Source organism: Chrysemys picta, chromosome 7 (genome assembly GCF_011386835.1).
Source record: "Chrysemys picta bellii isolate R12L10 chromosome 7, ASM1138683v2, whole genome shotgun sequence".
Taxonomy (NCBI): domain Eukaryota; kingdom Metazoa; phylum Chordata; order Testudines; family Emydidae; genus Chrysemys; species Chrysemys picta.
Genome location: NC_088797.1, coordinates 23,611,786 through 23,626,487, shown reverse-complemented (window position 1 = coordinate 23,626,487; position 14,702 = coordinate 23,611,786). Strand labels below are relative to the sequence as shown.

Genomic DNA, 14,702 nt, shown 5'->3' with positions numbered 1-14,702 from the left:
CAGGCGCCATTTGAAGACCCCTGAGGCCTGGCAGGGTTAGTCCCCCTCAGCCTGTCTAACAGGATCAGCACAGCTCTGCAGGGTCCCAGGGGAGGCCACCAATGACACTCAGCTCTGAACTCTGGGTGTGGCCCCGAAAGGGACGTTCCAGACCCAGTGGGCCCAAGGGACACCCAGCTTCATTCGATCTAGTACAGAACATAGAGGAGATACGAGCCCTGCTGCTTCGCAGCGTCAGCCAGCCACTCCATGCCCAGGGCTGGAAGAGGCTGGGTAAGTTCTTCCAGAGAAGCCCATTATGGGTTTCTTGTGCCTTCCTCTGAAACAGCTGGGTCTAGCCATTGGCCCCTGGGCAAGAGGGACCCATTAGTCAGATCTGGTCTGGCAGTTCCTATGGCTCCAGGGGACAAACAGGAATCTTACCCAGGGCATGTGGGGAGAGGGGTCGGCGGGTGCCCTGTAGGAGACCAGATTCCCATGGAGGGTTCCCAGTGCTGTTGGCGGCAGAGTTGCTGGCCCTGGGCTGCTGCCTCTCACTGTGCTCTTGTGTCTCCAGGCAGATGTGGTGGAAGGGAGCCTCTCGGGTCTTCCGGGGGAGCGTGGACCCACAGGACCCAAGGGAGCCAAGGTTAGTGCCGAGGAGGAGAGGAGCCCTGTCTGTACCCCATGTCTCAGTCAGAGTTTAAGGCCCAAAGGGACCATGAGAACATAGTCTGACCTCCTGTCTGTCACCACCACCAACTCCACCCAGCACCGCACATTAAGCCCATCTCACCAGATCTCCCAGGGTGCTGCAGGAAATGGAGCTGGTAACTCTTTCCTCTCCCTGAATTTGGCCCAATGCCCCAGCGTGGTGCTAAGAGGTGCTGTGCTGCTGCGTTTCAGATGGGATGTTCGAGGTCCTTTGTGGTCATCAGAGAGCTAATGGCGCTTACCACACAAGCGTGGGTTTTAATCGTTGTGTCCTGGCCAGATTCCTGTGTGGAGCAGGACGTCCCTAGATTCCTCCTGTACTTCCAGTTGGCTAAGAGATTCTCCTTCATAAACTCTTGTTAGTGTGCTGTGTGATATTCAGCAGCCCCCCAGCCCAGAGGTGGCTGCATTTCAGTGGTGGGTAAAATGATTCCTGCCTGTAATGTTATAGGAATCACCCTGTAAGTTCCTTATTTCCTAAACCGGGGTCTTCCTTCAGCTCAGTCTAGAAACTGACACTGTGGTACTGTGAGCTCAGCCCACTCTGGTGACATCATTGTTGCCACAACAATCAGTGTACTTTCAAGGGGACAAAGCAGCAGGAGACTGAATGAAACACTAAGGGTACGTCTATACTTACCTCCGGGTTCAGCGGTAAGCAATCGATCTTCTGGGATCGATTTATCGCGTCTTGTCTAGATGCGATAAATCGATCCCGGAAGTGCTCACCGTCGACACCAGTATTCCTGCTCCGCGAGAGGAGTAGGCGGAGTCGACGGGGGAGCCTGCCTGCCGCGTGTGGACCCGCGGTAAGTACCTTGTAGTTCGAACTAAGATACTTCGACTTCAGCTACGTTATTCATGTAGCTGAAGTTGCGTATCTTAGTTCGAACTGGGGGGTTAGTGTGGACCAGCCCTAAGTGGGAACAATGGTGGGGCTTAGAGCAGAGGCAGCAATGCTGTCTACTGGATTGGGGAAGGTGGTGGTGGCAGCTGCCACTCAGGAGAGATATAAGGAGAGAGTGGTCTGGAGGTTATAGCCAGGACTCCTGGGTTCTATTCCCTGCTCTATGAGGGCGTGTCCCCGATGGTTAGAGCAGAGTGACTATCTATCTGGCTATGGTTTGAGCCAGGGCTTTCTGACACTAACTTCCATTTTCTTCTCCCTCCTGTGCAGGGAGAGCCCGCTGAGGATGGCGAGAGAGGACCCAAAGGAGATAAGGTCTGAGTGTAGTAAGTCTTCTGGCACCTGCACTTCACCAGCTTCCTCTCTGACTCTGTTTCGCTCACATCCGGGGATCTCCTCTGCCTGGGGCACTTGACTCTGTCTTTGATCCCTCAGCCTCTCTCTCGCTATCCTTCTGTCTGGCTGCACTGCTGCTCAGCAGGCCCAGGTCTCTGGGGCTGGCCCTCCTGTGTTGGAATCCAGGCGCCGGTGCCCTGCCAAGGCACTACTGGTGGCTCATCACCCCATTGGAATGGTTCTTTCCTGGCAATGGCAGCTCCTCAGGCTAAGTCTGAGTGGTCCATGGAGAGAAAACTTGCATCCCCCAAGGGGGGCCCTCCAGGGCAAGTGTGAAGCATGTCAGCAGGTGATGGTGTGTGGGGGAAGCTGGCCTGGCCACTGCCTGTTCGGCTTATAAACAGGAGATCTCAGCCCCAGGGCTGTCAAGCCAGCAGCTTCCACACACAATCACTCTGAATTTATTCTTTAAAAAAGAAGGAAAAGTCCACATTATACCGTAGGCCCTACATATAAACAAAGCAGCACGAGCGCACCTGCTCCCTGCGCTTTACTATGGCACGAGCCCTGCTTCCTGTGCAGCCATGGGAGTCCGTTCCCCTGCCGATTTCCAATAAATGCCCAAGGCTGTGCTGTGCTGAGACCTTATGTCCCCATGTGATGTCTCCCTCCCCAAAGAGCTGGGCAGCACTAGGGAGATGGGGGGTACTCCTCAGGGAGCAAACAGATCAATATCCCAGCGGGTGAGCCTCCCCCTGCCCTGGACAGGAGAGGGTCTCAGGTTGGGATGGGTCACGGTGATTTCCTGCTGGTCTTTGTGACGTGCTGCGTGTCCCGATTGCAGGGTGAACCTGGGCAGAAGGGGGAGAGAGGAGAAGCTGGCGAGAAAGGCAGGGATGGCAGCCCGGTGAGTACTGCTATTGGGACCAGAACTACTGGAACAACAGCAGGGTGTGGGTTGGGACTGAGGTTCACTGGCAGAGCTGGGAGACAAGGCTGCGCTGACGGGGGCTGGGGTGCATTGGCAGAGCTGGGGGGTGAGGCTGGACAAACAGGGGACTGGGGTGTGTTGGCAGAGCTGGGGGGGTGAGGCTGGACGGATGGGAGCTGGGGGGTGAGGCTGGATGGATGGGGGATGGGGTGCATTGGCAGAGCTGAGGGGCGAGGCTGGACAGACGGGGGACTGGGGTGCGTTGGCAGAGCTGGGGGGGTGAGGTTGGATGGACGGGGGACTGGGGTGCGTTGGCAGAGCTGGGGGGGTGAGGTTGGATGGACGGGGGGCTGGGGTGCGTTGGCAGAGCTGGGGGGGTGAGGCTGGACAGACTGGTGGCTGGGGTGGCTTGGCAGAGCTGGGGGGTGAGGCTGCACTGACGGGGGATGGGGTGGCTTGGCAGAGCTGGGCAGGGGGCGAGGCTGGGCTAACACTGGGGCGGTTAATATGTATTGGCAGGGCTGGGGGTGGGGTGGGGTCAAGGCTAGACCAGCAAGGGCTAGAGTGAGGTGCTTCAGCAGAGCTGGGGGCTCGGTGCTTCCAAGAGTTGTTAACCCCTTGGTGTCTGTTTTTTACTGTCTGTCCCTTGCCTTATTTGCTTTAGGGCCTCCCAGGAGAAAGAGGCCTTGCTGGGCCGGAAGGGAAACCGGTGAGTAAAGGCGGGAAGCATCAGCCTGGGAGTGCGGGGTGCGGGAGGGGGCGCATGGAAATGGGGTGGCCGGAGGAGTGTGTGACAGGCTGGCTTGGAGGCTGCTCGGAGAGGAGTGAGCTGGTCACTTGGGGTTTTCTCAGGAGCCAGAGTCTCTGTGTCGGGGTTTAGCTGAGGTTGTCATTCCCAGCTGCAGAGACAGGGCAGCTCCCGCGAGACATGCCAGCACCCCAGTACACTGCCTGTTCCCCAATACCACCTCTGGGCTCTCTGGAATGTTTGCGGGACAATTCCCTGGGCCGGCAGGGATTCAGGACACTGAGTGGGCATGGCTGAGACCACGTGCAGGCGGGTGAGGTGCCCCCAGCACAGGGGGACAGGGTGTGATTCAGGCAGGGAGGAGAGACTAGGGCTCAGCATATGGCTAAGAGCCCCCAAACCAGCTGCCTTTGTTCTGTTTGTCGTGCTGTATCTGTGCTCTCAGTGCCGGGAGGGTTTGGAACAGGTACCCAGTGCTGACTGTGATCGAGCTGGTGGGGGATCCCCAGACAGCCCCCAGTTTATTCTTGGGAACACGTCCGTCTGCATTAACCAGCGGGAGACACTAGCTGTGCAGGAAACCCTCCCGCACAAGGTGCCAGCATCGCTGTTCCAGCCCCTTCACACTCCCGTGAGCAGCATTCCCCACTGCGACATTGTGCTGCCAGCTCACGTGTTATCGTTTTGTGTCCTTCCCTTCCATCCAGGGCCCGCAGGGCTTTAGAGGGCCTCCCGGCCCAGCTGTAAGTAACCATTCGTGGTAGGCCTTGGTTCTGGGCCCTGGCTGAGGTTGGCTTCCCCAGCTCTCTATCTATCCTGTGCAGTAGCTCTGTCTTGGCATCATATTGTATAGGAGGTCAGGCCTGAACTGGGGCTGCTTCAGGGGCTGCTGTGGTTTCGCTAATTCTCCGGCTTTGAATTGCCTCTTTGCAGGGTATGCCAGGCTTTCCCGGAGTTCTAGGCCGACCGGTAGGTGATTGCCTTCCCCTCCTGTCTTGCGCCCTTTCTGCATGTAGCAAGTACATCCTTCTCCTGCAGAGTCTGGGGCGTTTCTGCTTTCAGGAGCAGCCTGCATTGTAAACTTTTCACAGGGAGGCAGAGATCATGCATCTGAAGGTTAGAGCAGGGACCGGGACTCCAGAGATATGTGTTCTAGTCCTGGTTCTGACTCACAACTTTGGACAAGTCACTTACTCTCTCCTGGCCCTCAGTTTCCCCATCTGTAAAATGGGGCTAGTGACTCTGCAGCTCCTCACAGGTGTAAAGAGCTCAGAGATCCTTGGATAATAGTGCTAGAGCAAGGCCCACAATGACTGACTGTAGCGCACAGCTGGTTAAGAAGTGCTGACAGCACATAAAGTGAGAGGATTAAAATCCTGTCTGTGCCTGGCCCCTGTTGTAAATCCCATAAAGCAGGCTGGGTTTGCTCTGCTGCCCCTATTGTCCCAGACACAGTGTGACATGCACAACAGCGTGTGGAGAGTATGGGTGCAACCCTGTCGCCCATTGAGTGCGACTTCCCTCCCTCTGCAGGGCCGTGAGCGGGGGCTATGGTATGGTGGCAGGGACACTTCACATGAGGAGAACTCAAGAGTCCAGAGCTCAGCCCTTTTTCAAGAATATTGATCCAACCAAAACTCAGTTAAACCCAAAAGCCAGTCGGCCCATCTGACCTCTGCGGTGGCAAGAGGTGATCAGTCTCCCAGAGTCCCCATCCAGCACTGACCACCTCTCTCCTGTCCTGCAGGGCAACCAGGGAGATCCAGGGCCACCAGGCTCAGCTGTAAGTAACACCAGCCTCCTGTACCTTCTGTTGTCCATGGCTGTGCGTGTATCAGAGCCACATCTCCGGTGGCATGGGGGAATCTGCTACTGCCTGAACCCCAACATTCACAGTAGTGTCCAGATGGTTCCTGGAGGCTGAAACCTGCTGGCATGAGATGTCAGCCCAGCACAGAGCTTATGCTGGGAAAGGGGAACAGAAAATGACATCCATTGGAGCTGCCAGAGGCACACAAAGCATTTCCGTTCAGCTTTCACCACCCTGCCAGCCCTCGCCATGGGGCCTGCAAGAGATGATGTCCTGCAGAGCTGGAGGCACAGCCCCCTGTGTTCTTAGCAGGGCCAGGGCGATGCGGATCCCTGAGCCCAGGATGTTAAACGGGGCTTTTGTGGGTGCTGCAGATTCCAAGGCAGCAAACCAAACAGGAAGCACATCAGCGTTGTCCATGCTGTGCTCCAGAACCGGCTCAGTTGCACTGCTGGGCTCTAGCTGTACCCGGGGATAACCATCTTCTCTTTCCTTGCAGGGGCTTGTTGGACCGCCAGGCGCTCAGGGCCCACCTGGAATAAAGGTGCGTCCCAGACAGCAGCTTCTTCCAACCTGCTGGAGGCTGGAACCTCTGGCCAGAGGAAGCTGGAGTCCTACTGCCTTTGCTGGGCTTAGGGACTCCAGGAGGCTGCGTTAGCTGGAGGAAGCACTGCAGATCAATGAATCGATATGGAACCCACAGGCATGGCTCATGCATCCACTGGGGGAGGCCTCCAGCTCCCGGGAGCACCAGGCTCCAGGCAGAGCCGCATGTGGGCTGAGAGAGGGCCATGCATGAGGCTTGGATGATGGGCACATCCCTGAGCAAGCCAGAGGGTGTGGAGCTGCAGAGCATGCAGAACCCTGTGCTAGCTGGAGGGCTTTGCTGCCCTGCTTAGACCCGGGATTGCAAGGGTCCGATTCCAGGTCAAGTACTGCACACCTATGGGTTACACTGTCCCCTGGCCACTGTGGTCCCAGTGTGCGTGAGATGCAGGCTGTGTCCTTAAAAGGTGCCACCTGTTTGGAAGGCCCACATGGCGTTGTCCCATACTATGGAAAGAGGGGGAGGGGGAGGCTTGCTGGGAGACTGGCTGGAGCCTTTGGGCACCCCATAGCACAGGGGACACGGGGAAGGGGTGACAGCAGGGGAGGCTCCACTTCTCCAGCCTAGTAGGTGAGGGGAGCGTGAGTCACAGTAATGGACCAAATTCACCCCGGGACACGTCCCTGGAGTCAGCGCAGTGAGCCCAGGGCTGAGTGTAGGAAAGGAATGGCGAGGACAAAGTCCCTGGAGGGGAAAGAGCAGCAACCCAGGGCTGGGAGACACTGAGTGTATCTTTGCAGAGAGCACCCTGGGGGGTACCTGTCCCCATCCGTGGGTGGACGTCTACCCTGCTCTCCTCACTTAACCACACGCCAGTGCACACGCAGGACCCAGGCTGGTCCTCCTCTGCCAAGCATCCTCAGGCTGCGTTAGCTGTAGGAGGCCTGACGAGCTCCTACCATTGTGGTCTCTGCTTTGGTTAGTTTCCTGGAAATGTTCCAGTGAGCGAGCTGCTGAGTGGAATGGGTCGGGGAGCACTCACTGTAGTAACAGACCCTGTGTGGAGCTGGCGGTGTCAGAGCCCCGAGTGTGAAGCTCTGGCATCTCCTGGGAACTTGGGTCAGCTCAGTTCCCAGTTGCAGCTGGAATCCCCCTTGTGTGGCTGCTGGATCCCTCCTGCAGGTCTGAACAGCTGGAGCTCCCAGGGCTGAAACAGGAATTGGAGAGAGAACAGCACAAATACCACGTTGAACTCTCTCGTACACAGCTCCCAAATCCACCCCTCCTTCCTCCGTAGCCAGGCAGCCAGAACTTTAGGTGAGAACACCGAGCTGCAAAGGGCTAACGGAACAGGCCTGAGCCAGATCTGGTTGGCATTCCTTGGTCTGTCACCAGACCTGTGCCCTGGCACCTGTCTGGCAGGAACAATCCCCGGCACACAATCTCGAGAGGCCCATGAGTATTTGCTGTGGTCAGTCGCTGTAGAAGCTGGTATTGGAGGTCCTGTCTCTGCTGAAGTCTTGTGTAGGCTCCTGAGCTGCCAAGGGCTGGCGTGGCCATCTGAGCGGGGGGGTCTGGTTCCTGATAATGTCTGGAGAGGCTGGCTTGAGGCCTCATGGCCACCAGCAGATGGATCTGGGATTGTTGTACCTGCCATGTGGGGGTTTGTAACAGACTCTCTTATTGCAGGGAGATTCGGGTGAGCCTGGCTCCAGCATTCGGGTGAGTAGCTCTGCCATGCCCTGCCATCTGTGCCCCGTCCCTATTCAGGCTGGCTCTGGCCTGAACTTAGGCACTTGCGGGACCTTACCCAATGGGTACACACCTGTCCTAAAGTGGGTGCTGGGCCCTTTTCTTCGGGGACTGCTGGTGTGTCCTGATTCCGTGACAGGCCAAGGCCTGGGAGCCTGCAGAGTGACTCTGCCTGCGGGGGACATGCTGTCAGTATGGGACCCACTATCCTAGGGAGAGGCTTCCCCTGCTCTCTAACACATGCCTCTTTGTTCCGTTGCAGGGCTTGCCCGGGCCCCAGGGGAGCGTCGGCCTCCCAGGCCCCTCAGGCCCCCCCGGCCTTGTGGTAAGTAGTTGGTGTGATTTTTCTCTCATTTGGGTGCCATCAGGGAGTGGAGTTTGAATGGTCTCTGTGCTGCTGCCCAGGGTGGAAGATTAGTGGTTCCTCCTTCGTTGCCTTTGATTCCTGACTGTGTTTGTTTTCCATCAGGGACCGCAGGGCGCCCCAGGATTGCCAGGACCAGTGGTGAGCATTGTTTGTGCACAGTGACCGATAGCCCCCTTGCTGCTATGGGGGGTATGAATTGCCAAATTCCCAACTGGCCTGGCTTTGCTGATGGCCCTTCCACTGTCCTGCCACTGGCATTTCTTCTCTTGGCAACCTTTGCCTTTGTGTACGCGTCCATTTGGCAAAGCTGGGCCTTCCTTGGCTGAGAGAGCAGGATCCAGGTGGCCCATTGCACAGCTGATGCTCTTGTGTCCCTTCTCCGAGGCCTGGAAGTAGCAGGAGGCGTCCGATGGAGATGCTAGCTGTGGAGTGGATTGTCAGCAGTGCTGTCTACTTCTCCCTCCCCCTGATAATTCCAGCTGTTCTATTCCTGTTTTCTAGGGCGAGACTGGAAAGCCTGGAGTGCCGGGGAGAGATGGAGTGCCGGGGAAGGAGGGAGAACCAGGGCTGCCTGGGAAAATGGTATGTCCCACACAGATGCTGGCAGGGCATGTGCCTCTGCTACAGTGAGCTCCAGCGGGAAGGGGAATGGCAGCATTCTCCAGATACTCGGGGGATGGAGGAGTTAGAAATGCCACAGTCCTACTGCACTGAGCCTCTCCGGCCTTCCCTCCCATTGTGTGTCTGGCACTGGAGACCATGTGGATCAGGAGTTGTTCTACATCTGTCTGTGCAGCTGGCTGCCCCTGTGACTCTAGCCCAGTTGGAATGACACAGGAGGTCTCATCAAACCACAAATTCCAGGGGATGTGGCACCTCTAATCGGCACTGAAAGCTTGGCTTTGAATTCAGCGTGGTTTAGATTTTCCATGGCAGCGTGGTGTGTGGAAGAGTACATTGAATTCAACCACTGGGAGTGTGGTATGCAAGAGAGCTAAGTCAGCAGCCATGTATGATTGGTTACCTCCGTGGTGGCCCCACCTCCTGAGAGGGAGCTGGTAGTGGCAGAGCAGCCAAGGGTGCCTGGATGGGAGCATGGAGTTGGGGCACAGCAGCACCCATCATGCCCATCTCAGGCCAAGGCTAACAGTTGTTTGATTGCATGACAGGGTGTGCCAGGACCCACAGGCCCTGCCGGACCTAAAGGAGCGCCAGGGGACGCCGGGCTCCCAGGACAGGTGTGTATGACGTTCTCCTATCTCGCTTGGCTCATTTTCTGAGCCAACTGTGATAGGTTCCTAGCTCCCTTCAGTGGATTTTCCTTCTGAAGATGGGAGTAACTCATCCAAAGCCCAGCCCTGCTGGGTGGGGTGGGCTGAGCTGGCCCCTCTCCTGGGCTGTGGAGTGAGTGTCTCCCTCATGGCCCCTGCCTCTGGGTAATAACTCTCTCTCCTTGCCACCTGGGCCCAGCTCTGATGGAGGCGGGACCCTTCAGCCTGCACTGTAAGGTTGCTCTCCTCCCATCTCCGGGTGTGTGGGGTGACCTAGGATTGACCTGTGTGGGTTGGAGGGGGGTCATTACATCCCCTCCCCACCACCAGCCCAACATTACCTGCTACAGGAATTCTGAATGCGGGTCCCATACGGGGATGGTGTCGGGGCCTTTAATCACTTTATAGCTTGCCCAGTGAGGAAATGGCAGTAGCCGGGGTTCAGCTGGGCTGGACAGCCCTTCCACATGGGGGTAGGGAGTTACTATCCCCCTGCCTAAGCCATGGACCAAGCAACGGTGCTTAGCATTGTGCTCTCTTGCTGTCCTCCTTTGTGTGATTCACTCACTTCCTACCCCGGCCCTTGAAGTGAGAAACCTCCCCCCGTCCCTTGTGTCACTCCTCTGTTAAATGTCCATATTTCCCCCTGCCTGTCTCTAGACGATTGTCGGTCCTCCTGGGATGAAAGGCGAGAAGGTAAGAGGCTTGGGGGTTAGCTCAGAAATCTGCACAGAAAGCTTCAGAGGGGGAGTGTGGGGACAGGGAGCCAGGACTCCTGGGATCTTTTTCCAACTCTGGCCCAGAAATTGTATTATTATTAATGTTGTTAGAGCCCAGTAAAAAACAGAGAGGGAGAGGGTGGTGCTGGAACAGCCTGGAGTGAGTGACCAGCCCTTTGGTGCGGGGCTTTCTCAGTGCCACGCTGCCCATGTTCCTGTGTCCGTTCTGATGTCATGAGCTGCATCTGCTCTGGCTTGCCCACTGCCAGCTTCCCCGGTGTCTCATCAGCCACTCCAGTGTCTGAGCAGGAGCCTAGGGGTCCCAGGCTGCACCAGGAGTGATGGTTTGTGGTGACCAGGATCAGTGGAAGAAGGTAGCCCAGATGTCAGCTCAGGGTGGGGAGGGGATGGGGAGGCCTGGTGCTCGCTTTGTGGGGATGCAGGGGGCACAGGAGGGATGCCTGACGTGCTGAGCCTTTGTGTGTTGCTGTCTAGGGCGAATCCGGAGGGACTGAAGGGAACCTGTTGGGTGAACCGGTAAATTGGCCTTTCATGTCCCTTCCCACTGTTGTATCTCAGACTCTGTGCCCAAAGCCAAGCACTAACTCTGCTCTCTACCTGCAGGGTGCCAAGGGCGAGCGAGGCTTACCGGGCCCCAGGGGAGAGAAGGTGAGGAACTTCCCCACACCCCATTGCAGGGAGGGGCTTCCACTCTCTGCTCTTAGTCACCTCCCTGTGATGGCTCATGGTGCCTTTGTGACCTGACCCATTTCACTCCCCATTGGTGAGTCTCACTCTCTTTCTTCCTGCCAGGGGGATCCTGGAAGACAGGGGGAACCTGGAGACCCTGGGGAAGATGTAAGTACCACATAGATGGGGTGCTGGGAATGGCTGGGATCCCCACTGTAGGAATGCTGAGTCCAGACCCAGTGTTAGAGGCTGGGGGAGGCTCTCCCCTGCCCACCTGCTCAACCCCCCCATTCAGGTTCTTGTCCTGGGCCCAGCACTGGAGTATGTGAGTGGTTTTGATTTGTTTCATTGCCCCACCTGAATGGGAAGCCCTGGCCTTTGCCATAGTAAACATCTGAGCACGGGCAGCTCCAGCATGTCTGAGATCTGGCTCCAGGGGGAAGGCTACCTTGGTGCGTTGTAATCTAGTTCTGAAAAATGGTATACAGCACGTGTGCATGCCCTTAAATAAATTAAATAAATAAATTAATGGAGATATCCTATCTCCTAGAACTGGAAGGGACCTTGAAAGGTCATCAAGTCCAGCCCCCTGCCTTCACTAGCAGGACCAAGTACTGATTTTGCCCCAGATCTCTAAGTGGCCCCCTCAAGGATTGAACTCACAACCCTGGGTTTAGCAGGCCAATGCTCAAACCACTGAGCTATCCCTCCTGTGTATGTGTGCAGTGAGTGTGCACAGCATGGTTTGTCCTCATTGTTTCCTGTGCTTGTATTTTAACAGGGAGCCAAAGGATCCCCTGGAGTCAAAGGGGAAAAGGTACGTAGCAGCCCCAGTACTTGGGCTCCAGTGTACTGAGCCTAGAACCTCACTGGCACGGCCTGTCAGTCACAGAACAGGATGCATGTAGCAGCACTTGGTGGCTCAAACACCCACCTGTCACTCGTTACCTTCCATATTGCACTCGGGCTCATGTCCCTGAGGTATCTCGCTTGCAGTTTGATTGTCATGTGCTGGTGGCTGAGGAGCGGGGAGGATTGTGGCAGCAGTGAGAAGGGAAGGTCTCTGAGTCAACACGAGACAGAGAGAGCCCTTGAGAGCCGGAGCAGCCGCCAGCTGTGTGGTCAGGGTTACTGGGACGAGCTGGCCTGCTCTGATTGGTGTTTGGCTGGGTGAAAGGCTGATGTGAATGGGCTAATCAGGGCCCTTCTTGCATTGTTTAGCAGTGACTGGGGTGTTCATGGCTGTGGAAATGGCTGTCACAGTGTCTGTGCCTCATTCCTGCCCTGGCGGGACCCCCCCGGGGCTAAGAGGGGAGTTTATTCTCCAGGGACCACAAGCAGGGCCAGCTGAATGCACCCAGTTCTGTGACTGACAGGGCATGCTGGTGAGGTTCTTGTGATGTGGCCGCTTTCCCACTAGAGACTGACTGAGGCCTGGTAGTGAACAGCCATAGATTGCAACCATGCTCAGTCACCAGCTGGGGCATAGCTTACTGGAGGACAGGTCTGTCCCATTCCCATCCACTCCTAACCCCTGTATATCCCTATGTATCCAGGCCTCTGCCCCTCCATGTGGCGTGACTTACCATTTCTATTCCATCTGCACCATTCAGGGTTCGGTTGGCATTGGCCTGCAGGGACCCCCTGGACAAGATGGGCCTCAAGGTTTGAAGGTAACATCTCCTAAGACTTTGTTAGCACAGAGAACCTCTCCTTAGTCATACGGGGAGTCTGGGAATCAGAACTCCTGGGTTCTCTTCCCACCTCTGCCTCTGGCTTGCTGAGTGACTTGGGCCAAGCCTCTTCCCTGGCTCTGTGCTTGTCTCCCTGTTTGTATAATGGGGTTAATGACACTTGGCCTCTGTTGTTAAACACCTGGTTGGAAGGTGTATATTATTATTGTTATCAACTTAAAACATGGAGTGAAACGCCACGTGCTGGCCTTGGTACCGCTCCCTGTTCAGCATTGCTGTCTCCTGCTGTACGGGACCTGCCCAGCCCGCAGACTTACTGCCAAGCCAGGAAATACTGTGAATTTTTACAGCACGAGCAAGATGCCCATAATCTCCCCCTTCATGGGAAATTGGTTATTTGGTAGATTCTCGAGGCCGTTTGAGTGAGTCACAGGACAGCTGTAGATGGGGAGGTGGCAGGAGCCACTCTAGAAGCAGGACATAAAGGGCTGGATGCCCCACCCCTTCACACCTTGCCTACCCTGCCCCTCACAGCTTCCAGGCTGAGAGAGACTGGTGCTTACAGAGCTCATGTGGCATCAGCACCACTGGTGCTGGACAGCTCCTGCTGGAGGTCCTGAAGAGCTGGGACATTCTACTCCTGGTTCCAAACCAATCCCCCAGCAGAGATCTTCAGCGCCCAGTTACCAATGAAAATTACCCCCCCCCCTCCCTCCACCATGCACACCCAGGGAAAGCTACCTACTCCAGTGTTACCGCAGAGCGGGCAAGTGCTGGGATCAGGATATCTCCACTCCAATGCCAGCCATCCTCCATATACAGGCCTGACCCCCTCTCTTCTGTGCTGCCTACTTCTACAGGCCTGAGATCCTTTGCCCTGCTTCTGCCCACCCTCAGCGTGTGGGTGTTTGGCTGAGCTCACCTCCATTTCACTCCTCCCCCCGGGGCTGAGTGCTCTGCCCTGCTGGAGTACAGCATTTCCCTCCAGACTGACATTGAAGTCCCCTGAGGAGTGTGCAGCGCCACCCCACTGCTCCTCTCTCAGCAGTCTGGCATCAGGGGAGTCCTTCCCCAGCAGCAGGCTCACCAGCACTGGCTCCTTCTGTCTCCCCTCCAGGGTGACACTGGCTTACCTGGCCCACCAGGATCCCCGGGCGTGCCAGGCATCGCAGGGACCCCCGGCCAGCCAGGTCTGAGGGCAGAGAATGGACAGCCAGGCCCACCAGGACCTCCAGGAGAGAGGGTAAGAGGAGCAGTTACTATCTGGCCCTGAGCTCTGGCCCATCTCACCCCTGCTAAAGCACAGCCACTTGGACCACACGCCCCAACCGCACATACTGCTCAGCACCAAGGGCCAGTTCAGCAGCACGACTGCCCAGCTCCCCCAGCTTCTGCCCTGGGCCTGGCCCTGGAGGTGCATGCAGGGGAGCCACATTACAAAGGGAGGCCACTGGGTGAGTCCATGAGACGTTCCAGAGCCCTGAGGCTGCCTGTCCATGGACTCCTTGGTGCCGGCAGGCAGGGCCTCCTGCTGTGGGAGTGCAAGGGGTCAATGAAAGAAGGGAAAAGTCCATGAAGGACCTTCCGGCCGCCCCCAGACCAGACTTTTCCCTGCAGCGCTTTCTCCAACCCAATGTGAAGTGTGCGCCAGCAAAGCAGCTTCCATCAGCTCCCTCCTGCGACGTGCAGAGTCTGCAGCGCCCCCTCAAAGGGTTAAACGTCCTTTCTCCACTCACTCCTCCCTGGTCATGTGTGGTAGTGCCATCCCGCACTGAACAGGGCTCTCCTTCCTGGCAGGACCCAGGAGTTCACCCCGAGCTGCACAGTCCCCCTCCCACGAGAACACTTGCACTTGCCTCCGCCTGGTGCCCTGCGTGTGAGCTCTGCCATGGGGGAGCTCAGTGAAGAGAGATGCCCCAGGGCCATGGGGCTTGGCCTCTGCCCTGGAGAGGCCTTAACTGTGCTCCCTTTACAGCGAAGGCCACTCCTGAGCCTTCACTAGCTGTGAAGTGGGGCCTCACCGTGGCCAAGGCCTCTCTTGATTGATGTATTTTTCCTGCTAGGGTTTGATTGGCTTCCCTGGAAGAGACGGCACCTCTGGCTCACCAGGGCCGCCGGGGCCCCCAGGGCCAGCGGTGAGTGTTTGGGCATCTGGGGCCAAGAGTGCTGGGTGTGTAGCCAGGAGGAGGAAGATGGTTTCAAGGGGGTGCAGCTATTGCTCCCCCTAACTCAGCGTC

The 14,702-nt window shown here is 57.0% G+C and overlaps 1 protein-coding gene across 1 annotated transcript in view; it reads left to right on the top strand.

The window, feature by feature from the left end:
* COL7A1 (collagen type VII alpha 1 chain) overlaps positions 1–14,702 on the top strand; it is a 120,299-nt gene that overhangs the window by 79,925 nt on the left and 25,672 nt on the right. Inside the window, 20 exon segments of the mRNA XM_065552763.1 lie at positions 557–628; positions 1,871–1,915; positions 2,781–2,843; positions 3,532–3,576; positions 4,549–4,584; positions 5,363–5,398; positions 5,925–5,969; positions 7,662–7,694; positions 7,987–8,049; positions 8,194–8,229; positions 8,593–8,673; positions 9,261–9,329; positions 10,023–10,058; positions 10,577–10,618; positions 10,706–10,750; positions 10,895–10,939; positions 11,553–11,588; positions 12,385–12,444; positions 13,583–13,708; positions 14,529–14,600. Of these exon segments, the coding sequence (XP_065408835.1) occupies positions 557–628; positions 1,871–1,915; positions 2,781–2,843; positions 3,532–3,576; positions 4,549–4,584; positions 5,363–5,398; positions 5,925–5,969; positions 7,662–7,694; positions 7,987–8,049; positions 8,194–8,229; positions 8,593–8,673; positions 9,261–9,329; positions 10,023–10,058; positions 10,577–10,618; positions 10,706–10,750; positions 10,895–10,939; positions 11,553–11,588; positions 12,385–12,444; positions 13,583–13,708; positions 14,529–14,600 (1,086 nt within the window).